The sequence below is a fragment of the Podarcis bocagei genome (assembly GCF_964188305.1).
Source record: "Podarcis bocagei genome assembly, chromosome: 16".
Lineage (NCBI taxonomy): Eukaryota > Metazoa > Chordata > Lepidosauria > Squamata > Lacertidae > Podarcis > Podarcis bocagei.
In genome coordinates this window covers 22,663,595-22,691,535 of record NC_138142.1, presented here as the reverse complement: position 1 = coordinate 22,691,535, position 27,941 = coordinate 22,663,595, and the positions used below count along the sequence as shown (strand labels likewise).

The window sequence follows — 27,941 nt, the reverse complement described above, 5'->3', positions numbered from 1 at the left end:
GAGTTGAGACTCTGATAGGTATAGCCAACATGGCGGAATACAAGTCCCAGTGTTCCTTTTTTTTTTAAATTTTTATTGGTTTTTCCACTTTTATAAAGACAAAACACACACAAAAAAGACACAAGACAAGAACATGTATAAATTCCGAAAATCCTAGTTTCCTAACCCTATTCCCAGACTTCCCCCCACCCCCCCTCGTGCATCCCAATTCCCAAGATTGTGTCAGCAATTTGGTGTTTCTCCTCTTAACCATCTTATTACCTTTTTTATAAACAAAATATAGATTTTTCCTAAGTTGGACTCAAGTTCTCTTCCGTCGATTTCTCATTTTGTCTTAATTAAAAGTCATATTAACTAAACCTAAAGGTCTTGAGTGTTTTTAAGATTCTCTTCTTCCCTCCCTCCCATCCCCGGTTTTTGTCCCTTCCCAATACATATCCAGAATAGCAGTTCTTAGCCTGGGTTCCTCACGTCCGAGGCTTTCAAGTCTCTTTCAGTCCCTCTCCGCCGGTCTTGTTGGTAATCCTTTATGTCAGTCATCAAATCTGGAAAGAGTTCTTTCGCCATCAAACCATATTCTCTTCCCACAAGGACATTTGAAAGCCACTGCTGAAAAATTTCCACAAATCCTGCATCTTCAAAGTCAAAGTCAGAATGGAGGCCCCAATCATATTTCTTTGTTTTAAGTTCCTGTGTTCCATAAACTCCCGGGGCCTCCTCCTTCTTCTTCATCATCTTTCGCAGACTTGTGGTAGATGTAATCCAAAAATCTCCTTGCTTGTATTCCACAGATGTCGGCTTTTGGTTATTACTTCCCAGCTTTACTTTCTCTTTTTCTTGTTTAGTCTCTTCCACCTCTTCAGATATCAGTTCCCATTCAGCTGTGGATTCTTTCTCATTCAGGTCCTCAATACATACAGCAGAGCTGCCTGTTCCAGAAGTCAAGGTCACAAGTTGTTTATTCATAGCTAAGCTCTGCTCTTGTAGAGTTCCCACCAATTGAAACATCCTTTCGATTTCCACTAGTAACTTTCCATCCACAGCCATTGTATCCATTGTAGTTTCACAGAATTCCCCCTAGGGGGAATCTGGTTACTTATTAGTCTTTTCTCCAACAATCCTTTAACTTATTTTTATTACTTTGTTTCCAACAATCTTGGTTCAATTGTAACTCATCTTAGTCCAGAGGGATCTTAAATAGCAAATTTTCCACTCTAAACTGCCCGCTTGACAGCTTTGACAGCTGTCAAACTCCGCAGCTCTTACACAGGCACAGAGACAGGACGCTCCCGGGCCCGGGAGGGGGGGTTGTTTAAAGCAAAAAGAAGGCTTCCCAGTCTCCACTCTCCAGCTCAAAATTTCTTTTAACTAAATCTTGGAAGTTAGTGTCCTTTTTAACTCACCCCTCCAAGGGTAGGCTCTCCAGCTTAGCACTTTGTCGTTGCTTAGATCTTCTGCAAGGGGGGGGGTGCGGACTTCCTTTTAGCACACCCCCCGGTCGTCTCCAATTCAGGGTAATGTTTTTAAAATCCAATTCCGTCTTACTCATGGGTTCTTTCTTTTCAGTCCAAATTTCAAGGAAGGAAGTCAGCGCTCTCTGGTTATGGCTCGCGGCTTCACTCCACCGAGGTAGCGATCGACTCTCAGTGCCACGCCGCCCTCCGTATCCTCTCCGCAGCCTTTAAAAAGGCTCTTCGTGGATCGGGGGGCGCTTAAGGCACCCGCCGAGTCTTCAGTCCGCAGGCTTCCGCGCCTGCGGTTTTTAAGGGTCCCCGCGTCGCCGGCGCGGCAAAGACCCGTCCTCGGTTGAGCCGATTCCCTCCGCAGCTCGGAGGGAATCCGCCATTTCCAAATTGCGCCAACCCGGAAGTCCTCAAGTCCCAGTGTTCCTAGCCAGCATGGACAGTGAAACTAAGAAGAGATTTGTGGCTGGATCAGGCTGATGGCCCGTCTTGCCAGGCATCCTGTTCTCACAGTGACAAAAAATTGTTAAGGCCTCAAAGCAGGAGATGAACAAAGCTGTCATGATGATGTTGATGATTTGTATCCCACACACCTGACTGGGTTGCCCCAGCCGCTGTGGGAGGCTTCCAACATATATAAAAACACCATAAAACATTAAACATTCACAAGTTTCCTTATATAGGACTACCTTCAGATGTCTTCTAAAGGCTATATAGTTACTCATCTCCTTGACACCTGATGTTCTAACAGGGCGGGCGCCACTACTGAGAAGGCCCTCTGCCTGGTTCCCTGTAGCTTCACTTCTTGCAGTGAGGGAACTACCAGAAGGCCCTCAGTGCTGGACCTCAGGGTCCGGGCTGAATGATGGGGGTGGAGATGCTCCTTCAGGTATACAGGGCCGAGGCTGTTTAGTGCTTTAAAGGTCAGCACCAGCACTTTGAATTGTGCTCGGAAACATACTGGGAGCCAATGTTGGTCTTTCAGGGCTGGTGTGGTATGGTCCCAGTGGCTGCTCCCAGTCACCAGTCTAGCTGCCGCATCCTGGATTAGTTGTAGTTTCTGAGTTACCTTCAAATTAGCCCCACATAGAGCGCATGGATTTGTCTAATCCTCCTGGATCAGTCCAAAGGCCCATCTACCCTAGCTCCCTGTTCTCACAGTGGCCAAGCAGTTATCTATTCATTAAAGAAATCAGGGTGGTTTGCAGCAGCCATGCATAAAGCCATACAAATTTTAAGATCAGAAATCAGCTGTTGTGGAAAGAAGTATTCTTAATTGCCTGCATAAATAAGCCTGACGCCATAGCAAAGTTTTCAGCTGGCTGTTGAAAATTGAAACAGAAGGCGCCTGCTGAAATCTCTATTGAGTATTCCACAGGATTGGGCCAATGACAATAAAGGCTCGGTTTCTTGTGTCTATCAAATGAGCCTCGCTAACTCAGGGAATGGATAACAATGTTCCTACAGACGATCTCAGTCATCAAACTGGGATATAAGGGTACAGATGGTCCCTACGGTGCCCCAGACCTAAGTTGTTCAGGGCTTTGTAAATTAATGCAGGTTAATTGCAGAAAAGTCAAAATTAATAGCAGTTGCTCCTATATAGGCTCAAGGAAAGGCTTGGTCCCTTTTTAGTACCATATTATAAAAACTGTAAAATAATGTAGAGTGCATTTTTTAAAAAAACATCTGTCAACTAACAATATCATAGATCATTCTAACATCTGTATTATTCTATAAGTGGTTCCTTTTATTTCATCTGTTAAGAAGGTCAATGGTGCTGTTTAGGAATTTTGAGAAACCACAGAATCAGTGCAGTTTTGAAGGTTCGATTCGCAATCTTGGTTCAAAATGGCGTCCAGTTGTATTGCAACATAGACGGAAACCTCCTCTTTTCTCCCAGGATTTTGTTATATAATCAGTGGCGTTTTGAAAGTTTAAGTCTGCCATCTTATTTAAAACGGCACCCAGTTGTATAGAAACATTAGGGGGAAAAACCCTGCTCCTTGATCTTAGGAACTGCCATGGCAGATTTGGCTATGATACCTCGAGAACTGTCCAAATGCAGAGCAAGCAAACAACTTTCCAAAATATGTAGTAGACGTTACTCGGAAAACCCCATTAAGAACGATTGCCTCTGTGGCAGATGAGCTAACGACAGAGAATTTTTTTTCATTTCTCTTCTAAGGTTGTGCCAGATCTTTCTGGCTCCAGTTCAGTTTTCTGTGCCCATTTTCCTGGCTTTGAAGCCCTGAAGGAGAGAGCGAGCAACCTCTTCCTTTTCTTTTGGAGAATTATTTCACATTCCAAGATCTTGCCATTTCTTTAATGGAAATGCTTAATGAGAATCCCCACAACCTTAGTGGATTTGCATTTATTTGATCTTCTGTGCACGTTTTCCCTATTCCCCTCATTAAAATAATTAATCTAGCCAAAGTCGTTTTCTGGAATTATACAAAGTAAAGTTCTTCAAAGTCTACTTAGTTTAAAGAAAAAAGAAAGCATCATTTAATTTTTGATAAGGACACCTCCCTCCTAGATTCATTCTTTTGCAGTTTGGTCACTATTGTGACCCCCATGTGGCCACCTGGCTTCTGTAAAACTCGTCTTCAGTTTCAATGAACAAATCAGGTGTGGATGGGCGTAAGTAACCTGTTGCATTGCATCTGAACAATTACTCGCTGCTGAAATTCCCCAGAAACCGCTCCTGTAATATCTAGTACGATGACTCCCAAACTGTATTCCAGGGTGAGTAATTCAATTAAATATGAGCCCCAGTTGCCCATCCAGAGGCGATGAGCCTATGATAACTGCATTGCAGGACATTGGACTAGATTACTTCCACCTCTAAAGCTCTTGGATCCTTGTCATGGCAGGGGTGGTCTTACACCCCTGGATCCCAGCATCCCAGCCCACATCCCAGCTACAAGACTAAGTGGTCCCAGCTCAATGTCCACGGGCAGCTTCCATGTCTTTGCCACTTTATGCAGCATGGCACAGACCACCACCAGCCAGGACACCCTCCTTGGGCCTGGGTGGGAAGACCTTCTGGCTGGCTCCCCTGCCATGCCACCTTGGGAGCCCTTGCCGACGTGTAGCACATTGCCATCAATCTTACAGCAGCCCCCTCCCACGATTCCTGAAGACCAGAATTCCCCACCTGTGGTGGGGCAGAGATTCATCCATCTCTGATCATAGAATCATAGAATCATAGAGTTGGAAGAGACCACAAAGGCCATCGAGTCCAAACCCCTGCCAAGCAGGAAACACCATCAGAGCACTCCTGACATATGGTTGTCAAGCCTCTGCTTAAAGACCTCCAAAGAAGGAGACACCACCACACTCCTTGGCAGCAAATTCCACTGTCGAACAGCTCTTACTGTCAGGAAGTTCTTCCTAATGTTTAGGTGGAATCTTCTTTCTTGTAGTTCGGATCCATTGCTCCGTGTCCGCTTCTCTGGAGCAGCAGAAAACAACCTTTCTCCCTCCTCATATGTGACATCCTTTTATATATTTGAACATGGCTATCATATTACCCCTTAACCTCCTCTTCTCCAGGCTAAACATGCCCAGCTCCCTTAGCCGTTCCTCATAAGGCATCGTTTCCAGGCCTTTGACCATTATGGTTGCCCTCCTCTGGACACGTTCCAGTTTGTCAGTGTCCTTCTTGAACTGTGGTGCCCAGAACTGGACACAGTACTCCAGGTGAGGTCTGACCAGAGCAGAATACAGTGGCACTATTACTTCCCTTGATCTAGATGCTATACTCCTATTGATGCAGCCCAGAATTGCATTGGCTTTTTTAGCTGCCGCGTCACACTGTTGGCTCATGTCAAGTTTGTGGTCAACCAAGACTCCTAGATCCTTTTCACATGTACTGCTCTCAAGCCAGGTGTCACCCATCTTGTATTTGTGCCTCTCATTTTTTTTGCCCAAGTGCAATACTTTACATTTCTCCCTGTTAAAATTCATCTTGTTTGTTTTGGCCCAGTTCTCTAATCTGTCAAGGTCGTTTTGAAGTGTGATCCTGTCATCTGGGGTGTTAGCCACCCCTCCCAGTTTGGTGTCATCTGCAAATTTGATCAGGATGCCCTTGAGTCCATCATCCAAGTCGTTGATAAAGATGTTGAATAAGACCGGGTCCAAGACAGAACCCTGTGGCACCCCACTAGTCACTCTTCTCCAGGATGAAGAGGAACCATTGATGAGCACCCTTTGGGTTCGGTCAGTCAGCCAGTTACAAATCCACTGAGTGGTAGCATAGTCAAGACCGCATTTTACCAGCTTCTGTACAAGAATATCATGGGGCACCTTGTCAAATGCCTTGCTGAAATCAAGGTAGGCTACATCCACTGCATTGCCTTCATCTACCAGGCTTGTAATTCTGTCAAAAAACGAGATCAGGTTGATGAAGGGGATGGCAAAGTGCGGCGCCACCAGCTGTGTTGATGGTGCCACGGTTGACAGTTCAGTTGGTGATATGGAGGGGCCTGTGGCCACGCTCCCTCCTGTCCCCCCCCCACCCAATCTGGGTCATGGAAGTAGGGCCCTGTTCAGGTTTGATTCGCCTTGGCCGCCTGTTTGTAGCATTAATAATACCTTCATTTCTCTGGTTATTAATGTGCTGGGCCCGGGGGTAACCTGAGCAACGCGGTCCAGGTCCGGTCCCAAATGCAGGGGTTCCGCGAGGAGTCAGTCCGACAGGGCCAAAGCAGGACATGAGGCAGGAAACCAGGCAAGGTCAGGCACAGGGTCTCAGGCAGGTACTAGCAAACAGCAATGTTGCTCCTGCAACCTGGGGCAGGGTCCGACCAGCCCTTTATCTTTGTCGGGGTAACGGCCGGTCCTGATCCCCCGATGACTCACCTCCCTGTTTTGCCCGAAGGCGAGCACTCCTCCTGCGAGTACTCAGGTCTCTCTTTCTCTCAGACCTTAGTCTCTGCAGCTCGGGAGATGTCGGTGGGTTACTAGACCCAGAGGCCGCCTCAGCTTCTCCTGACCCAACTGGTAGTGGAGCAGCTGTAAGTGATTGCCCAGCTGAAGGCAACGAGGTATTCCCCGTATCTGGAGCCAGGGCAGGCTCAGGCCCCTGACTCAGCCCAGCTGGTGCTTGTTGCAAGGGAACGTGTGCAGACTGAGGCTCTTTGGAATCTTGCCCCAGACTTGGCTCAGATGCCGCCTGAGGCAGAGGATCCGGTGTGGACTGAGACTCCTCTGGTTCTGAGCCTGAGTTCCAGGCCATCACAATTAAGCGTGGAGCCTCCAAAATCTACCCCTTTCCCTAGATATGGGCACAGGGGCGGAGGGAAGAGAGTCTTGTGCTAGCAGGACAACTGAGATCCCTTGGGCAACACCACCCAGCAGCACCCACCCCTACCCATTCGCCCACCTCCTCCTTGGTTAAATTATTCCGTGGGAGCCGCTCTGGAGTGCTAAATTACTGTGACAGTTGTAGCAACGCAGACGTACCTGTCTCTGCCTGTCATTCTCCGCTCCAGCTGCGGCTGAGAAGCTGTCAAGAAGTAATCATTCGGGGAGTGGGCTGTTGGAGAGGGTGGCGGGCAGGCAGGGGCTGGCCGGGAGCTGAGACAATGCAGCACGGATTCCAATTTTGAGAAAATAGGCCCAGGTTATTAAGTCTTAGGAAGCTGCCTTATATTGAATCTGAGCATTGGTCTGCTTATCTCGGCATTGTCTTCACCAAGTGTGGGACACTTTTCGTCCCTCCAGGTGTTGCTGTACTACAACTCCCATCATCCCTAACAAGCAACCAGGGATGATGGGAGTTGTTGTTGAGCAGGCATAGGCAAACCTGGCCCTCCAGATGTTTTGGGACTACACCTCCCATCATCCTTGGTCGCTGATCCTGTTAGTTAGGGATGATGGGTGTTCCAAAACATCTGGAGGGCCAAGTTTGCCTATGCCTGTTGTTGAGCAACATCCAGTGAGCCAAAGCTTCCCCATATAGTGGTCCAGGGTTGCCGGGAGGGAGGTGTTGGTGGAAGACCCATCACTATTTCTGCAGCAGAGTCCCTGTATCCAGCATTCCAGAGCCACCCAATCAGCACAAAGGGGAACGTTTCTTAGCCACTGAGAAAGAAGCCTTCTCACCCTTTGTGCTGGTTGGAGCCAATTAGAGTGAAAGGAGGAGAGTCAGCTGCTGAGGGTGGGCTCCTAGGGCCACTCAGGGGGAGGTATGCTCCAAAGCTAAGCCTTAAGGGGCACTGAAAGCACAAGGCGTCCAGTGTCAAGAGAAAGGGGTGCAAGTTCTGTTACGTACAATGGGACTTCAAGGAAAGCACAGCTTAAGTTACTCTGAAAGCAGATATTGGAACACTCTAAATCGTTTCTCCAGGTTCACATTCCTGAAAAGAGTAGATCTAGCTGAAAGGCAACACATGGAGATCTGTACAGGCATCCCATTTGTGTGCAATCGTGTTTATGCGGGTCGCTGCGAAATAAATAAATAAACTGGCTTTCCCTTTCTTGGTGCCTGGAAGTTGCTTGGGAGTGCTGCCCAAGTGAGAGAAGGTGGCACAGGGTGGGAGGTGCCTTTTCCATGTCCACATGCCATTCCTGGCACCCCTCGCTATTAAAGTGTTCCCCACTTTACGCAATTAAGGATGTTCCCCACTTTATGCGATTTCACTTATGTGTGCGGAGGCCCTGGAACGTTGCAATGCATCCTTAAATGCTGTTATTCTGTAACCATAAGATTGCCGTATAATATTAGAAGGGGTGTTGCTGTGACTATCGCAAGCGTACCACTGCATTTCTGTCCCCATGCCTTCTCTGCAGTGATGGGCAGCTGTTCTCTGGGCTTTCAGGCAGGAGGATTCTAAAGCAACCCAGAGAGGCTGGGGGTTGAACCTAAAGCCTTTGGTGTGCAATGCAGATGCTCTACCACGTAGCTCCTGCCATTCCCTAAATAAACACCCAAGCACACAATTCACAATGTGAGCTGCCAGTGGATTGCAAGGGGGCTAGCAACCTCAGACCTGATCTAACTATTGCACCCAGCCCAACCCATGCCCTCTAGTTGCCCACATTCCCAGAGCAACATCTACATCTGCCTTTGACTGCTTACCCAGACACCAGATCAGCTGTTGAATCACAGCCCCCTCCGCTCCCCAGGATAACTGTCCCTCTGAAGTATGGATGGTCAATTCAGCAAAATGCATGACATGTGGAGAGATTTGAACATGGGTTCTCCCCAGTCTCGGTCCGACTGGCTCTCAGCTGATGACTGGCAGCTGCCTATGTGTGAGCTGGCTCCACCAGAGAGATATCACACTTTTCGCTGAGGAGAGGCAGTGTGACAGCTTTGCCAGTGGTGGTGGATTTGCGATTACACATTCACTTATGCATGTCATCACTTGGGGTGTGTGTGTGTGTTCATGTTCGTGTATTCTTTCTGCAACACCACCTCAGATCTGCGTTCCCATTTCTGTTAACCCCCTTTCCCCATCCACAGGTTCCCTTGCGCGCGCTCTGTCTCTCTTGCTCTCTCTGTAATGCTGCAGAATTAGCTATTGCAGAACTGCAAAAGGGCTGCAGCTCAGAGGTATTTAGAATCATAGAATCATAGAATCATAGAGTTGGAAGAGACCACAAGGGCCATTGAGTCCAACCCCCTGCCAAGCAGGAAACACCATCAGAGCACTCCTGACATATGGTTGTCAAGCCTCTGCTTAAAGACCTCCATAGAAAGCAGGCTCTCTCCCATTATGAGCGGCCACATATTCTGAAGAACATAAGAAGAGTCCTGCTGGGTCAGGCCAGTGGTCCATCTAGTCCAGCATCCTATTCTCACAGTGGCCAACCAGATGCCCATGGCAAAGTCTCAAGCAGGAGATGAGCGCAAGAGCACTTTCCTCTCTGGTGGCTTCCTGCAGCCGCTATTCATAAGCATGACTGTCTCCCAAACACGGATGCAGAGCACAGCATCCTCATCATGGCTAGTAGCCATTGATAGCCTTATCCTCCGTGAATTTGTCCAATCCTCCTTGAAAGCCATTGGAGGAAGTCATGCTTCAGAAGAACCACTTGCTAGAAACCACAGTCAGGAAGAATCGCTCTTGTGGCTCGGGTCCTTCTTGTGTGCTTACCACTGTGGTTGGCCACTGTGAGAACAGGATGCTGGACTAGATGGGTCACTGGTCTGGACCAGCAGATTTTAACCCAGATTTTGATATTTGCTGTGAACAAACACACATACACCCTCCCCATAATAAGAACGCAACAAAATCCCTCCTGAATCAGCCCAAAGGCCTATCTAGCTCAGCATTCTGTTCTCATCGCTAGGGCTGGGCGATGTTAGCTTTTCAACATCATGATGTATCACCAGCCAAACATTTCAGTACAGTGGTATCTCGGGTTACATACGCTTCAGGTTACATACGCTTCAGGTTACAGACTCCGCTAACCCAGACATATTACCTCACGTTAAGAACTTTGCTTCAGGATGAGAACAGAAATTGCGCAGCGGTGGCAGTGGTAGGCCCCATTAGCTAAAGTGGTGCTTCAGGTTAATAACAGTTTCAGGTGAAGAACAGACCTCCGGAACGAATTAAGTACTTAACCCGAGGTACCACTGTATAGTGATATGCTGTGATGCTGAAAAGCAGAGGGAGGAACAAGCAGCATTGCCCGCCCGGCCTCAGTTCCCTCCACCACCAGCTTCCGGCACAGGGAGGAAGGAAGCAGTAGAGAAGGCAATGCACAGAAAAGCCTCACCCACAATATACCTCTGAGTGAGGGTGCCATTGCTCTCTGGCCCTCAAAACGATCATGGGTGATGTATCAGGCCTACTTATCACTGCCACGTGTTCTCTCTCTCTCTCTCTCTCTCTCTCTCTCTCTCTCTCACTCACTCTCTCTCTCTCTCTCTCTCTCTCACACACACACACAGCCTACCTCACAGGGTTGTTGTGAAGATAAAACAGGGTGGGGAGTGCTCTCTATTTTGGAGAGAAATAATCTAAATGTGATAGATAAGGACAGAATCATTTGGTCTGGGGCTTGAATTGAAGATGAGAGAGTAGCTCCTCTCTCTTTCTCCGATGTCACCTGCTTTCTTAGCAGCACGTTTAAAAAAAAGAAAGAAAAAAACTTGTCGGCAAAAAGTGTCATTTTTCGTTTCCTGCCACCCCTGGCAACTGGTCCCATTAACTAATCCGACTGATTGTTCATATTCCCGGTAGGTTGAAAAGAGACCCGAATCTACACTTCATTTGCAAGACCCTCTGCTGAGTGCGCCGCTAATGACCGTTCTAATTATGATATCTCACGGCTGCCTTTTTTTTGGTTATTTTATTCAGAGGCTGCCCGATCCTTGCTTGCCTTGTGACACCTCGCCAGTTTCGGGGAACGTGTGTTGCAGGATGAATGAAAAACGGGTCAAAAGTGGGAGGGAGGGAGAGAGGCAGAAACAGAAGGTTCTACTGGAGGGGGATTTTTAAAGGCAGCACTCATGCTAAGCGTGCCACTCTTTCTCTTCCCCCATCACCCCTGTGGTAGCTGTGGTGGTGGTAGGGGCTGTTTATTTCATTCACAGAGCAAGGGATAGAGGGAGAAAAGAGAAAGACTGCTTTATACCATAATGGTCTCTAAAATGGATGAATGAGTCTCTGCCACGATGTGTGCCTGAAAAGTGACTAACAAAAATAAATAAATTGTTTATTAAAGAGTTTCTAAATACAGTAGATATAGGCAGAGATAAAGATATCTCAAAAGAAAGAAAAAACCTACAGTACCAGACGAAGCAATAAAACCTCCAAAAAGCAAAAACGCAGCCACACACTTTGAAAACATCTTAAATATCAGGTGCTTGGCCACCAAGCTTTTGCAAACAGCCCAGTCAAAGACGCGCGATTGCTTATGTTCCCCTTCTGAGTGGAAGCAACGGGGCGTTAGGATGGCGGCTGCAAGGGGCAGGGCCTTCTTAATGGTGGCTCCGTATTTGTGAAACTCCCTCCTCAGAGGTACGCTCGACTCCCTCCTTGATTTCTTTCAGCTGTGATTTGAAGATTTTCAAGAAGCGAATCTGCTTTTCATTCATTTGCGTTGCTGTATGTCAGGGGTGGGGAACCTCAGCCCTGAAGGACAAACGGAGCTCTCCGTGTTTCCACGGAGGACTCTCCTTGGGCCACACCCCTTGTCAGAAGCTTCTTCATACTCTCCCAGATTTTTTGCCTGGCTGGGACGCATTCTTAAACCCCAGTGGTGTGACTCTCTTGCTTGCTGTTATGGGAGTATAGAAGGCTGTGTATAGAAACTGGCCTGCTGTACGAAGGTCACATTTTCATCCACTGCTCTGGCCACTTTTGCCTCTGACCACCCCAACCATGTGGCCCTGGAAGTCTTCCTAGGTGGCAGTGCGGCCCTTGGGCTGGAAAAGCTTCACCAGCACTCCTGTAAGTTGTTTTCGTTAAGTGTGAGTTAGCGTTTTGTAATTGTGTGTGTGTGTGTGTGTGTGTGTGTGTGTGTGTGTGTGTGTGTGTTTGTGTGGCTGGCTTGTTTTGATTCTGTTTGCTTGTTTTAATGGTGAATTTTTGATGTTTGCCTCAAAATGTTTAAGTACTGATTTCCACACTGGGAAGATGTTTGCACTTTGAAGGTGGCTGAGAAATTCCTTAAACTAATCATGAAAGAGAGGGCAGCATTTTTTGGCAAAGAGTAGAACTGGAGAAGGTTTAGAAATATAGAATGGTAGAGTTGGAAGGGACCCTGAGGATCATCTAGTCCATTGGTTAGCAAACTAAGGCCTGGGGGCTGGATCCTGCCCAATCGCCTTCTAAATCTGGCCCGTGGACGGTCCAGGAATCAGCGTGTTTTTACATGAGTAGAATGTATCCTTTTATTTCAAATGCATCTCTGGGTTATTTGTGGGTCCTGCCTGGTGTTTTTACATGAGTAGAATGTGTGCTTTTATTTAAAATGCATCTCTGGGTTATTTGTGGGGCATAGGAATTCGTCAATTCCCCCCCCCCAAAAAATATAGTCTGGCCCCCCACAAGGTCTGAGGGACAGTAGACCGGCCCCCTGCTGAAAAAGTTTGCTGACCCCTGATATTAGTTCAACCCCCTGCAATGCAAGAATATGCCGCTGTCTCTTTTGGGGATCGAACCTGCAACTTTGGCGTTATCAACGCCATGTTTTTACCAACTGACACAGAAGAGCTTCTTACAAGGCAGACAGCTAACTCCCATCTTCCCCAGCCCAACATGGCTCATCAGGGATGATGGGAGTTAGGGTCCGACAACAGATAAAGGGACAAGTGGGTATGAATCCCCTTCTCTGAGGGTGAAAGGTTTAAATAGTTTGCGCCATTTAAAGGAACTGAATTACATTTATTTAAAGCATTGTTAACTCTGAAGCTTCATTAGCAAGGCAGTCCCTCCCCTCAGGTTGGCAGAAGAGGGTTTGGAGGGAAGAGGAAAAAAGTAAGCATGGGCACTAATTCTCAGGTGCAAGGTTCTTGTATAACCAGCTGGAATAGAAACAGTTCAAAGAGAGGAGGAGCCCAGTGTTAGAAACTGAGATGTGAAAGCTAGGAGCTAAATGGCACATTAAACCTAGGTTATGGGCGCAACAACGGAATATCTAGGCACGCTTTTTTAATAACGAGAATACAAAGCTGAAAATGAATGAACTGCAGCTGAAATATTATGTTCATTTTTCACATGGTCTAGTCCTTCCCTTGCCCACGCCCCTGATATTCTTAAGAGGGTCTCTTCTCCAGTCTTCAGAGAGTAGCTGGAAGTGGGGAGGCAGAAAAAGGTCCTCCTTTCTTTCCACTTTGCAGTCTTAATCTGAAATCTTAGGCGCAGTACTGCGCCCAGAGCTCAGAACCTGCACGCGCTGATGAAATTCCCTGTCGCAAAGTTCGCCTAGAACAATGGGAGTTTCAAACACTGGAGGAACCAAATGGTGCTGGTTTCTTTGTCTGGCATCTTGTTACTGCCAGCGCTGCAGCTTGGTGGAATGGGGTGGGTGGGAATTCTGAGAGCAGAAAAGCATTAAAGGATTTGCAAAATAACCACATACCTAGAATGCACAGATTTTATTTATTCAATACACTTTCATCCTGGATTCTTTGGCAATATGCAATGTGCAAGCTGGGTGGATTTAGATAACTTAAATTCCCCAACTCTTCAGAGTTCTGCTATTTTCTGACACGACGAAACTTTATTCAAATTTTTAAAGGGATATCTTGCAAACCCAGTGGGCTTCTTGTTTTTGTTGTTCCATGCCTTTTTCTGAGGCAGTTGTTTGAGAACTGCTTCACAAGGGCTTGCTCCTTCCAGTTTGAGGTTTGTTAAGCAGACTGTACTGATCCGCATTCCAGAATATCTTCTCAGTGATAAGGACTAGCATCTTGGTTTTTTTGTATTTTGTTTTAAATTAAAAGTTGAGATTCTTGAAATGCTATACTCAGTGCATTTTAATAGCACTTCCTCTGGTTCATTCCTGCATCCTCTGTCTGGCAGAACTGGTAGCATCTGTAACATTTCAAGGGTAGAGGGGATAACATCAGAGTCATCTTACACTCAAACCCACGCCAGGAAAACCCAGCCACAACCACTGTGAAATCCAGCCACTCTCTGAGAAGGGCTATAGCCCAGTGAAAGGGCATCAGCTTCGCATGCCAAAGGTCCTGGGTTCAATATCCAGCATCTCTGTGTAGGACGGAAAGAGTCTCTCCCCTGGAAACCCTGGAGAACTGCTGCAAGTCAGTGTAGACAATACTGAACCACGTAGGCCACGGGCCCAGCTCAATATAAGTCAGCTTCCTATGTAGTTGCAGATGGATGAGAGTTGTGTGTTCATCATAAACCACTGTGCATCCATCTGAGAAGGCTTCTGCTGTGGATTTCAGTGGACTTAGATCAGGAATAGGCAAACTCTGCCCTCCAGATGTTTTGGGACTACAACTCCCATCATCCCTAGCTAACATGGGAATTGTAGTCTCAAAACATCTGGAGGGCCAAGTTGGCCTATGCCTGACTTAGGTGGACTATATAACCAGGCATGGCACAGAGAGAGCAGATAGAGAAAGGTTTTTCTCCCTCTCTCCCAACACAAGAACTCGTGGGCATCCATTGAAGCCAAACGCTGGAAGATTGAAGACGGACTTCTTCACTCTGCGCCTCGTTAAACTGCGGAATTCCCTTCCACAGGAGGCAGTGACGGCTGTCAGCCTGGCTGACTTTAAAAGAGGACGGGAGAAATTCATGAAGGATGAGGCTGTCGAGGGCTTCTGGCCGTGATGGGCTATGCTCTGCCTGCACAGTTAGGCAGCAGTCCTTCTGAATCCCAGTTTCTGCTTGAGGTCTCCGTCCAGGCATCTGGCTCTGGCCCCTGTGAGAGCAGGATGCTGGGCTAAGATGGGCCCCTGGCCTGATCCAGCAGCCTCTTCTTCGGTTCTTATATCTGGCTGTGTCTAAAAGCTTCCGCTCTTTCCTCCTGTAGACGGGGAACAAGCTTGCTGTAGCGTGTCAGGAGGTATATTCCCATCCTTTCCTTTTTGCACATCATTCATTCATTATTCCCCCCCCCCCCCGAGGTTGCCAAGGAGACGTTATTGATGACCGTGATCATAGTAATATGGGGAAGTTGGGGGGGGGAGAAATGGTTCAGACCATTTCCCCTTGAATTTGCTGCCCAGATCTCTGCAATAATGAGAGAGGAGGGCTGCCTTTTTTTTAGGGGGTTCCCCCTCCCCTCCTTCTTCCTTTCTCCTCCACCTACAGATATTTCCTGCGCCGACGCTGGAGAAAGAGTGTTTAAATTAGCTCTCAATGTCCACCTCTGGCTGCCTGCATCCTTGTAATGATTTCATTAGCTTGAATTATCCACGTTATTTTCTTGTAATGGGATTAGCTGAACTGGAGTCATCTGAAGAGCGAAGGGTGGGATGGAGGGGAGGGGGCCTTTTTTGGGGGGGGTAGGGATGGGGAGAGAGAGAGCATTTTCTGCCTTGCATGTTTCATTTAACCATCTTACGCCAAGGGGCTGGTACTGACCGTGGATGGGAACCTTGGCAGAGGAAAAAAGCTCGCCCTATTGGGCAGAACACTCATTCCTTCCTTCTGAGAAGAAAGGGATGAGATAGGATGGAGAAAAGCAGCTATTATCCCTCTCTAATCGTCCAATTGGTGCAAAGCAGAGATGTTTAAAGATAGTTTGCAGAGGGGCGGGTGGTGCTGTTTTGCAGTGGTTAAAAAACAAGAGAGATTTTGTGGCAATGGGATGCATTTTGCAGAGATGAAGCCCATCTTCACCCCCATGCCAGGGGTAGGGAGTGGGTGGGGCTGCAGGATTGCGATTCGCTTCGCGGCTCATACAGGCCCACAAAGCCTCTGCCAGCCGTAGAACTGAAACTTGCTTTTTCCCTGGGCTTTGTTTGAAATAAAGGAGTGTTTTCTTTTTTTGTTGTTTTTGTTTTTTTAAAGCCAGTACAGTGGTACTTCGGGTTAAGAACTTACAGTGGTACCTCGGGTTAAGTACTTAATTCATTCCGGAGGTCCGTTCTTAACCTGAAACTGTTCTTAACTTGAAGCACCACTTTAGCTAATGGGGCCTTCCACTGCCGCCGTGCCGCCAGAGCACGATTTCTGTTCTCATCCTGAAGCAAAGTTCTTAACCTGAAGCACTATTTCTGGGTTAGCGGAGTCTGTAACCTGAAGCGTATGTAACCTGAAGTACCACTGTAATTTGTTCCGGAGGTCTGTTCTTAACCTCAAACTGTTCTTAACCTGAAGCACCACTTTAGCTAATGGGGCCTCCCGCTGCCACCGTGCTGCCGGAGCACAATTTCTGTTCTCATCCTGAAGCAAAGTTCTTAACCCGAGGTACTATTTATGGGTTAGCGGAGTATGTAACCTGAAGCATCTGTAACCTGAAGCTTATGTAACCTGTTGTACCACTGTATTTAATTCTCAGCATCGCCACAATATCTTTATTTTTCTCCCTTCTTGAAAACTAACATTAACACTGAATTCTGCTCTAATCCCTCCGATCTCGTAGGCCTCTCAAACCGAGACTTAGCGAGGTCTCAGGGTCTCGCTGCCCGGGCTACTTCTAAACAAATTTCATGTAGACATCAGCTCCATGTGAATCACCTATGGGATGTGCAGGGGGCTTATATTAATTTGAGCTTACAATGCATGTACCAAGAATATTGGTATCTGTAATATAAATGGGTGGTGAGTTTGGGGGCGGGGGTTGGTCACTATTAGTATTATTCATTTATTATTAATAATAATTTTTATTTCCATGTCTTATTTTGTTAAATCTGCAAACAGATGAACAAATGGTAGAGTTGGAAGGGACCCCAAGGGTCATCTAGTCCAACCCTCTGCAATGCAGGAATCTTTGGCCCAATATGGGGCTCAAACCCACGACCCTTAGACAAAGTGTCTCATGCCCTGCAGGCAGAGCTATCCCTGCAGGAATGAATGAATGAGTGAGTGCGTGAATAAGTACCGTATTTTTTGCTCTATAAGACTTTTTCCCTCCTAAAAAGTAAGGGGAAATGTGTGTGCGTCTTATAGAGTGAACGCAGGCTGCGCAGCTATCACAGAAGCCAGAACAGCAAGAGGGATTGCTGCTTTCACTGCGCATCAATCCCTCTTATTGTTCTGGCTTCTGAAATTCAGAATATATTTTTTTCTTGTTTTCCTCCTCCAAAAACGAGGTTCGTCTTATGGTCTGGTGCTTATAGAGCGAAAAATACTGTAAGTAAATAGAATACGGCTGCTGGTGCCAGGCCAGTTGGACTGCAATAAAGCTGTGTGGTTGGATATATCCATTGAGGAAGAGGCCATAACAGCTACTAGTCCTGATGCCCTTTCTCTTCCTTCACAGCTGGAGGCAGTGAATGCCTCTGAATTACCAGTTCCTGCAAACTGCAGGGTGGGTGATAGTGTTCTGGACCTCAGGTCCCATTTGTGTGTTTCCCATTGGGGCATCTAGTTGGCCACTGTAAGAACAAGCCAACTGGCTTGGCACCAGCAGCCGTTTTCTAATTTTTTAAGTGGTTTTAAGATTTTTAAGTGGTTTGTAAATGCTTTTGTTTGTTTGTTTGTTGCATTTATATCCCACCTTTTCCACCAAAGAGCTTGATGTGGTGTACATGCTTATCCCCCCACCCCCAGTTCGTCCTCACAACAACCCTGTGAGGTAGGTTATGCTGAGAGGAAATAACTGGCCCAATTTCACCTACCCGGTGAGCTTCATGGCTGAGTTGGTAGTCAAACCCTGGTTCCCCAGGTGCTAGTCCAGCACTCTGACCACTTTGCCACACTGGATTTTAAAGTGGCAACTTGCAGCTGCCCTGCCACTGCCTTCAGGGAAGGCCATGGCTGGTTTGGGAGGGTGTGACTGAGGAGGGAGCCTATTTAAGACCCTTCCCAAGGCAGCTCCCACCATCCTTTGCTGAGCTTGAAGACACACACACACACACACACATTGAATGGGCTGCTTCTTCCCATTGTGGAAAAAACCAGCTTGTTCTTCTGTGCCACATCGGAAGAGAATGCTTTGCAGATAATCAGGTTAATAATAAAGATTTATGGAGGGGAGCGCTCAGTGTCGTCCGAATGTGTTTGTTCTTTTCATTTCTGCTTTTTTCTGCTGTTGTTTTTTTACTTGTGAAGTCCCATGCACGCTGTTGCGAACGCAAAATGTGCCACGGAGACCGGGGGGGGGGGGGGAGGTGGGCAGGTTGGGGAAGTGGAATTGCTGAGCAAATCTGTTCCAATGGCTCGTTTGCCATCTGTGACTCCTGGATTGCCTTTTAAATCCTCCAGAGCTGGCTGGAAACTTTCTTTCCCCCTCCCTGGCTCCATCCTGTTGTTCTTGCTTCGGATTGTCTTTTTGGAAGATGGCAGATGCAGGAGAAGGGAGATTGGAGAACAAGGCGAAGCCACGGCAGACGTGGGTTGTTGGGCCATCCAATAAAACTGTGGGGTATGTGTGTGTGTGTGTGTGTGTGTGTGTGTGTGTGTGTGAGAGAGAGAGAGAGAGAGAGAGAGAGAGAAGATTAAGGACAGCAAAAATAAAAGTATTTCTTCATGCCAGGACATAATTTAAACTCTGCCACTCTCACAGGAGGCAGTGATGGCCACCGACTTGGGTGGTTTTAAGAGAAGGTTGGACATATATATCCATGTATTTGGGGTTTATGGACTGCAATAAAGCTGTGTGGTTGGATATACAGTGGTACCTTGGGTCAAGTACTTAATTCGTTCCGGAGGTCCGTTCTTAACCTGAAACTGTTCTTAACCTGAAGCACCACTTTAGCTAATAGGGCCTCCTGCTGCCGCCGCGCCGCCAGAGCACAATTTCTGTTCTCATCCTGAAGCAAAGTTCTTAACCCGAGGTACTATTTCTGGGTTAGCGGAGGCTGTAACCTGAAGTGTATGCAACCCGGGGTACCACTGTATCCCTAGAGGAAGAGGCCATTACAGCTACTAGTCCCGATGCCCTTTCTCTTCCTTCACAGCTGGTGGCTGTGAATGCCTTTGAATTACCAGTTCCAGCAAACTGCTGGGTGGGTGATAGTGTTCTGGAACTCAGGTCCCATTTGTGTGTTTCCCATTGGGGCTTCTAGTTGGCCACTGTAAGAACAGGACGCTGGACTAGATGGGTCATTGGCCTGATCCAGCAGTTCTTCCTATGTTTGTATGTTGACCCGTTGTCGTTTTTTTTAAAAAAATGTGATTTTGTGTGTGCGTGCTTGTAAATCTCTCTTGAGGCTTTATTGCAGTCAAGTGCAATTTTCTTAAATAAATGCATGCATTTGCAATACTGGGTGAGCAACTCACCTTGCAGATTTCATTTTGTTTCGCTTTTGATTTGCACACCCCTTTTCTATATTCTATATTCTATACTATACACAAGGCGGCTTAGAAGCTGAAGAAACAACAAAATTGACAGCAAAAGATCACATACCCAATAATGATCTGATCCAATGCAAAAAAAAAAAGTTGCAATAAAAACGTATCTTTAAAACCAACAACCTATATCAAATAAACAGCTTACATAAAACAAATAAATAAAATGGCTTTGATCAAATCAACAACTTATACCAAATAAACAACATATCAAATAAAGAAACATTCAATAACCCATTAGAATATAAAAGCAAACAGTAAAATTAAATATCAACAAATAATAGTAATTAAACAGTTTACACCTAACAGTTAGAATAAAGAATTACCCAACTATAATCCATAAAATAATGGCAAGTCACAATGCATAAAATACCACAGAGCATACAAAACCATGTAAAAGGGTCAACTTGAGAAACAGGGATGCACAGCTTTTAAAATTATTTTTTTTAAGATAACCCCTGTACTCCTCTCTTCCCAGCTGTTCCTGATTTTCTCAAAGTCGTGGTCTAGGAAAGGCTCTTAGGGCTAAGGCAAGTGGAAGAAGCCATGGTGGCCAGCACAAAATCTCTCTCCCCCCTCAGATCCACTTGCCTGTCAGGAAAAAAAGAAACCATTCTGGGCTAGCTGGGCCCAATGGCCTTCCCTTGTATAATGTCGAATACTTGTTGTGTCTCTCACAACGCATATTGGATAATGCCTATTAATAGGTATGAGTCGGAGGTGCGGGAAAACCTTGGGTCCAGGGGTCAAATGTGACCCTCCTTTCCTCTCTGTTCTGGTCTTCAGGACACACCTCTTTTGCCTCTGGCCACTCCCACCTTTGCCCCTGGTAGCTTGCCCTCTGAGGAGCACATCCCTCAGACTGGAAGAGGTTCCCCCACATCTCCCCAGTGCAGATAAAATCCTTGGGGGGTTATTGTATCCTTCTAAGTCGCATACAGGTAGCCCGCGCCTTTAAAAAACAAATTATTTGCACATTTTATTTACAGTGGTACCTCAGGTTAAGTACTTAATTGGTGGTCCATTCTTAACCTGAAACTGTTCTTAACCTGAAGCACCACTTTAGCTAATGGGGGCCTCCTGCTGCTGCCGCGCTGCTGGAGTACGATTTCTGTTCTCATCCTGAAGCAAAGTTCTTAACCTGAGGTACTATTTCTGGGTTAGCAGAGTCTGTAACCTGAAGCATATGTAACCCGAGGTACCACTGTATTTGCTTATTGCATTCATATCCCACAAGACAGCTCAAGACAGCATACATGCTCCCTCTCCTCCATTCCCCACGACAACCCTGCAAGGTAGGTTTGGCTGAGTGGCAGGGACTGGCCCAAGGTTGCATCCAGCGAGCTTCAGTGCTGGGGATTTGAACCCTGGTTCTAGTCCGACGCTCTCGCCACTGCACCACACTGCATCTCTGCTGTGCCAGGGTAGTTGTGGTGCATGCCGTTGAATGCATTGAGTTGCATGTGCAGTGCTAGGACCCTTTAACAGATTACTGTCCAGCCTTGCACACACACACACACACACACACACACACACACTGTATCCAAGCGCACCCCCTCCCTGTTGCCACCTCCACGCATCTGCATACAAACAGGGGCTTGTGCACATTTTAGCTGCCAAAGCTCAAGAGGCCCATAATTATTCCTGGGTTCAATGGGGGGGGAGGCTCCCCACCCACCCCCGGTGCGCACCCTTTCTACTCATGTGTGCGCAGACCCCCAACCCCATCCCATGCTACAAAACAAATTAGGAACGTGAGAACTCTTCTTGTTGATCAAAACATAAATTATTCTTCACAGGCAGGGCACATTGTGCTCTGGAGAGGGTAATTGGTGCCTTCTCCCACTCCTCAAAAGGTGAACATCGTAATTGGAAAAGAGAGGTGTTAGCGGCTTGCTTGGGCTTGGAGAAGAAGGGGGGCATTAAAGCATTCCCCCCTCCCCTCCGTTTTTTTCGCAGCTTGGGGATGTCAATGGCCATGTTATGGATTCTAATTATCAACACAGTGGGGGAGGGAGGGGGTGTCCCTGGACAAGGAGTCCTTGGTTACCCCATTGTTCCCCCTGGCTCGGTGGGTAAGGAAGCCTGCTGGAATCTTCTCTCCTTCCTGTGGCTCCCTAGAAAACAGTTGATTCCCAAAAACCTCCCCCCTTCTCTCTTTCTCTCTCTCTTTCTCTCTCTCTCTCTCTCATATACAACCCTCGCTCCCCCCATATATACTTTTGGGTTATAACTGCAGCCTTATTCTCACTGAGGTCATCAACTTGGGTCAGGACTGTACTGCTTCAAATTGCAAGCAGGAGCTGTCATAATTTGAACACTCTTCCATGGAAAGAAGGAAAAATCCCTTGGATCTAGAAGAGTAGAATCTTTGGGAAGAGGAAGTTGTTTTTAACTAACCCAAACCAGAGGTTAGTTTTAGAACTATGATTTAGGGCAATGTTGCTCAAACTTACAGGAATTGTGTACGCCTTGTACTCCCTTCTCAGGTGAAGACAATTTGGGCGTAGTTTTATAGCACTATCTTATCTTTGTATTGTTTTTGCCAGCTTAAAAAAAACACCCCAAAACCTAGGATGAAGTAAAATAAAACAAATTCTGCCATGTGCCCATTAAATCCCTTCTGTGGACCCCGGGAGAAACGAGCCAGGGTTGTTAACCATTGTTTAGAAGTTGTCTTTGTTTCACTAACCTAAATTATAAGTTTAAGGCTGACCACAGTTTACATCTGGGTTCGGGTGTCACCAAACACTGGTTACTTCAAGTCGGAAGTGAAAGCTTAGAATCATAGAATCATAGAGTTGGAAGAGACCACAAGGGCCATCGAGTCCAAACCCCTGCCAAGCAGGAAACACCATCAGAGCACTCCTGACATATGGTTGTCAAGCCTCTGCTTAAAGACCTCCAAAGAAGGAGACTCCACCACACTCCTTGGCAGCAAATTCCACTGTCAAACAGCTCTTACTGTCAGGAAGTTCTTCCTAATGTTTAGGTGGAATCTTCTTTCTTGTAGTTTGGATCCATTGCTCCGTGTCCGCTTCTCTGGAGCCGCAGAAAACAACCTTTCTCTCTCCTCTATATGACATCCTTTTATATATTTGAACATGGCTATCATATCACCCCTTAATCTCCTCTTCTCCAGGCTAAACATGCCCAGCTCCCTTAGCCGTTCCTCATAAGGCATCGTTTCCAGGCCATTGACCATTTTGGTTGCCCTCCTCTGGACACGTTCCAGTTTGTCAGTGTCCTTCTTGTGGTGCCCAGAACTGGACACAGTACTCCAGGTGAGGTCTGACCAGAGCAGAATACAGTGGCACTATTACTTCCCTTGATCTAGATGCTATACTCCTATTGATGCAGCCCAGAATTGCATTGGCTTTTTTAGCTGCCGCGTCACACTGTTGGCTCATGTCAAGTTTGTGGTCAACCAAGACGCCTAGATCCTTTTCACATGTACTGCTCTCAAGCCAGGTGTCACCCATCTTGTATTTGTGCCTCTCCTTTTTTTTGCCCAAGTGCAATACTTTACATTTCTCCCTGTTAAAGTTCATCTTGTTTGTTTTGGCCCAGTTCTCTAATCTGTCAAGGTCGTTTTGAAGTGTGATCCTGTCCTCTGGGGTGTTAGCCACCCCTCCCAGTTTGGTGTCATCTGCAAATTTGATCAGGATGCCCTTGAGTCCATCATCCAAGTCGTTGATAAAGATGTTGAATAAGACCGGGCCCAAGACAGAACCCTGTGGCACCCCACTAGTCACTAGTTACAATCTTGTGGCTGCAGCAGAGGAGAATTGACAGCACATCAGGATGAGGCCTCTCTGTTTTGCCACTAGAGATTAGCGTGGCTACATTCTTGGATGAGACCCGAAAGGGCTTGATTCAGACAAGCAGTGGCGTGCTTAGGAGTTGGCAAAACTGGCTGGTGCAGACCCGTGTGTTTGTGCGCACACAAAAATAATCTGTCAGACTGTGGGATGTATGACATATATGCTTGTGGTGATGCGCTTCCTCTATCTCTCTGAGATCAAAGGCAGGAGAAGCTTCCTGTCATTCTCACTGCGGCACAAAGGCATGCAGTAAAGTGGATTTTTTTTGGGGGGGGGGCAAATGCAGCTCCTTGCCCAAGGGTCTAAGGGACCCCAGGTCCTTTCTCTGCAGGCAAAGTTTAGCGAGAGCAATCAGCGTTTGGGTCCAGGTTCTTAACCTCACCAGCTTCATTGTAGAGTGATTCAGACAAGCGACAACAGCCCTTCCTTGTAAGGAGGGGTGGGGGACCGCAGAAAGCAGTCCTGGCTACCCCCTCCATTGTGGCTCACAGCATCTATACTCTTCTCATTGTTTAGCTAATGTATGAAGAAACTTTGCTTCTGCATCACTGCATACGTGGGGTCATTTCATGCACTCGTCAAATACTCGACGAGTGACTTAGGAGCCCTTGATACGGGGCAGAAAAAGGGAATTGGTTCCTTATATGATGCAGAATTAGCTTTTGGAACTCACCACCCCAAGATGGGGTGACGACTGCTAGCTTAAATGTATTTTTTCTGTGTTACTTATTTAACAAAATTTATATACTGCTTAGTTGTATTAAAACCTCAAAGCCATTTACAAAAGAAAAAGGTGTTAAAATTTATTTTTATTTTCCTTATTTATTTTGTGGAATTATAGAATGGTAGAGTTGGAAGGGACCCCAAGGATCATCTAGTCCAACCCCCTGCAATGGAGGAATGCATCTGCTCCATATGGGAATCAAACCTGCAACCTTGGTGTTATTGGCACCATGCTCTAACCAACTGAGCCATCTGTATATATATCCTAGCTTTTCTTCCTCCAGGAAGTCCAGGTGGCATACATGGTCCTCCTTGCTCCCTCATCAGTTATTCTCCACAACAGCCCTGTGAGGGAGTAGATTAGGCTGAGAGACAGTGAATGGCCCAAGGTCACCCAATGAGTTTCATGGGCAGAGCACAGATTTGAACCCTGGTCTCCCAGGTCCTAGTCCAAAATGCTTAAGCACTAGTCTTACCTTTTCAAATTTAATCCATTCCAGGAGTCTGTTCGACTCCCGAAACAGTTAGAAAACCAAGGCACGGCTTCCGATTGGCTGCAGGAGCATCCTGCAACTAATCGGAAGCCACGCCAGACATTCGGCTTCTGAAAATCACTTCCGGTTTTCGATCGTTTGGGAGCCGAAACGTTCGAGTTCAAAGGCGTTCGGCTTCCAAGGTTCCACTGTATACTGTACTGGCCCTTATCAGTAAAAAACAGTGAAATACAGATACAGTGGTACCTCAGGTTACAGACATTTCAGTTTACAGACTCAGACGTACTGTGGTACATCGGGTTAAGAACTTTGCTTCAGGATGAGAACAGAAATCGTGCGGCGGTGGCAGTGGGAGGCCCCATTAGCTAAAGTGGTGCTTCAGGTTAAGAACAGACCTCCGGAACAAATTAAGTTCTTAACCCGAGGTACCACAGTACGTAAAAAACATTCAAAGGATAATGAAAATAATCCATAAGCTAAAAAGAGAGAGATTAAAACATATGTAATCATTCTCTGTGGCTGGTAGACAGGTAACACAAATGTTTTAAATGGGTGCCAAAAGGAGTGTATGTCAAGTGTCAACAGGCAGGGAGTTCCAACGGGTCGGTGCTGCCACACTCGAAGATGGCTTCAGAGGCGGATCATATGAAACTGCGGGTGAGAGATCTATCAAGGGCTCCGAAGTCAATCATGCAGTGTCCTTCCATGCCGGCAGAACGCCCAAAGGGGTGTTGTAGGAGTCTCAACTTTGCAGCCGACAATGACCCGCTTAACAACAAAGGCCCTCGGCTTCTTGTTTACTTCCTTCCTTCCCTGACTCCTGGAAGATTACGCGCAAGGTTCCCGCTGCTTTAGCCTCCCGACAGCGCTGCTGATTCTCCGAGGCCGCTGCTGCCTCTCCCTTGTTTTAGTTTGTTTGGTGTTTTCGTTAATGCTGCTTTCAAAGAAAAAGAGGGAGGGAGGCAGGGAGAGAGGGGAGGCTCGGAGGAGGAGGGAGACGTGCAGATTCATTTTGAGGCTTCATAATGCCCTACTTACACACAGCGCATCCTGAGGAAATTCGGCAGATGGATGCCTGGTCATGCTGGCAGTGCAGCAGGTTAACTCCCCGGATTTAGCTTCTATCATTTCACGAGAGCGTTTACGGCACTTTACCGCGTTTATTCCCAGCCGGTGCACTGGCCCAGCCAACTGCCGCCCCCCCCAACCCCGCCCCGCTAGCGTGGAGATTGCTGGAGAAAAATATCCCCCCTCCCTCCTTATTCTGGAGCCCATGCATTAAATATTCATTGTTCCCAATTTGTGCATAGGTGTTGATAAGCAGACCTGGCGAAGAAGCGACTAGTTCTTGGCAGTGGGGGGAAAACATCAAAGTGGAATTTCAAGGTGGGGCAGGGGGGGCAGTTAAAATCTATGGGACAGGTAGGCTGCTGCCCCCACCCTGGTACCACATGCACACACTGGATCGTAAAGCGAGACGTATATAATTCATGGGGCTCTATTTATGCATTTATACCTTGCCTTTCTCCCAAGTTGGGACTCAAGGCGGCACCCATCATTTACAAACCACATTACAAAATGTAAAGCAATAAAAACAAACCAGTTGAAAACAATGGTTTTGGGCCCCAACCGTATAGGGCAAGGGTTTTCAAACAGTGTTCTGTGGCACCCTGGGGTGCCGTGAATGATGATCAGGGGTGCTGCGGGCAGCACTGGCCTCTGTCCCTCTTTCCTTCCCTCCCTCCTCTGATGCCCTCTCAAGTCTCTGCCTCCCAAAGGCTTGCACAGCTGTTTGTTGCAGCAGCCCTGGCTCCAAGCTCCGCAGGCGAATGGTGCCACTGGGGCTGGCCAGGGGGTGCTGGTTGCCAGGAGCTGAGGCAGCATCAGAATAAGCAAGCAAGTGGGCAAGGGAGCCCAGTCAGTCAGCCCACCAACCCTTTCTGTTGGCAATGGACGGGCAAGTGGGAGGCTGGGCACTGGCCTTTCTTGTGCTGTGTGCAAGGCCTGTTTGGGAGCTGAGTGCTCAGTTCTGAAGGGGAGCCTTTCCACCATGCAGGCCCAGCAGCGCCCGTTGCTGCCACTGCTGCCTCCCAAAGTAAGGTGTTGGCCACATGTTCACCTTTGGACAGTCTCCGTTGGACCACTAAAGCTAGGAGCATCCTCTTCCAAGGCCCCTGTGGGGCAGTGTGAGGAAGCACCTCTCTGTGGGGCAGAAGCGGGCAGCTCAGAGACCAGGGGCAGCAGCAGCTGCCCAGAGGACTCCCAAGGAGAGGGGAGAGGAGGCTGAGGGAACGCTCCACAAGGGAGGGTGTTCGAAAAAGGGTGAGAGGCTGCCAGCTCTGCAGGCAAGGGGTGACATGACTGGGCTCCTGAGCCCCACAGGGGTGCTGCAGAAAGAATGTAGATGGTCAAGGGAGCCACGGATTCAAAAAGCTTGAGATAGGGCTTTATAGGTCTACAAAGAAAGAACTCGCTTCCCTACCAAGTGGGGCTGGGGGGTCTTTTTTCAGCCTGTGGGTCACATATCCAACATTCTTCGTCCACTGTAAGGAAGGTAATTGCTCTAGTAGATAGGTGGGTTGTCCATGCAGTAGAACAGGGGTTTGGCAACCTAAGGCCCAGGGGCCAGATCCGGCCCAATTGCCTTCTAAATCCGGCCCGCAAACAGTCCGGGAATCAGCGTGCTTTTACATGATTAGAATGTGTCCTTTTATTTAAAATGCATCTCTGGGTTATTTGTGGGGCATAGGAATTCGTTCATATATTCCCCCCCAAAAAATATAGTCCAGCCCACCACATGGTCTGAGGGACAGTGGACTGGCCCACAGCTGAAAAAGGTTTCTGACCCCTGCATTAGAATCATAGAATTGTAGAGTGTGAAGTGACCTCAAGACTCTACTAGTCCAACCACCTACAATGTAGGAATCACAGCCAAGGAATCACAGACAGGCGGCCATCCAATCCATGTTTAGAAACCTCCGGTGAAGGAGAGACCCCCCCACCTTCCGAGGGAGTCAGTTCCGCTGTCTAACCACTCTTACCATGGGAATCTCTGGATGCCAGGATGGCGGCGACTACAGAAAGCAAAACGTCACTTAGAGAAGGATCTGAAATATTTCCCTTCAAGCTTGAATTTGTTTTGTTCTGGGTGGTTTTATTTGATGTTTCAGTGTGTTGTAAACTGCTTTGAGATTTGTTCTTTGAAATATGAAGCGGTATAGAAATGAAAATAACAACAAAAAAGGTGCCTGGACACCTAGGTTTAAGGTGCCATTTGGCGATTAGATTATATATCTTGAGTTTCTAACGCTGCCTATGAGCATGTGTTGAAAGGGAGGTAACCCCCCCCTTTTATGCTCTTGATTATTTATTGCTTTTGATTTATTTATTGTTCTTGTTCTCTCCCTTGCTCCCCAATCACCTGCCTTTAGTACCTTTGGAGAACTGAAAACCGTTCGCCTGCCGAAGAAAATGGCTGGAACAGGAAAGCACCGTGGTTTCGGTTTTGTGGACTTCCTCACAAAGCAGGACGCTAAG

The 27,941-nt window shown here is 47.2% G+C and overlaps 1 protein-coding gene across 1 annotated transcript in view; it reads left to right on the top strand.

The window, feature by feature from the left end:
* The window catches only part of RBM19 (RNA binding motif protein 19), a 107,507-nt gene that overhangs the window by 44,209 nt on the left and 35,357 nt on the right, over positions 1–27,941 (top strand). Inside the window, exon 22 of the mRNA XM_081175258.1 lies at positions 27,836–27,941. Within this exon, the coding sequence (XP_081031384.1) occupies positions 27,836–27,941 (106 nt within the window). The remainder of the gene's footprint in view (positions 1–27,835) is intronic.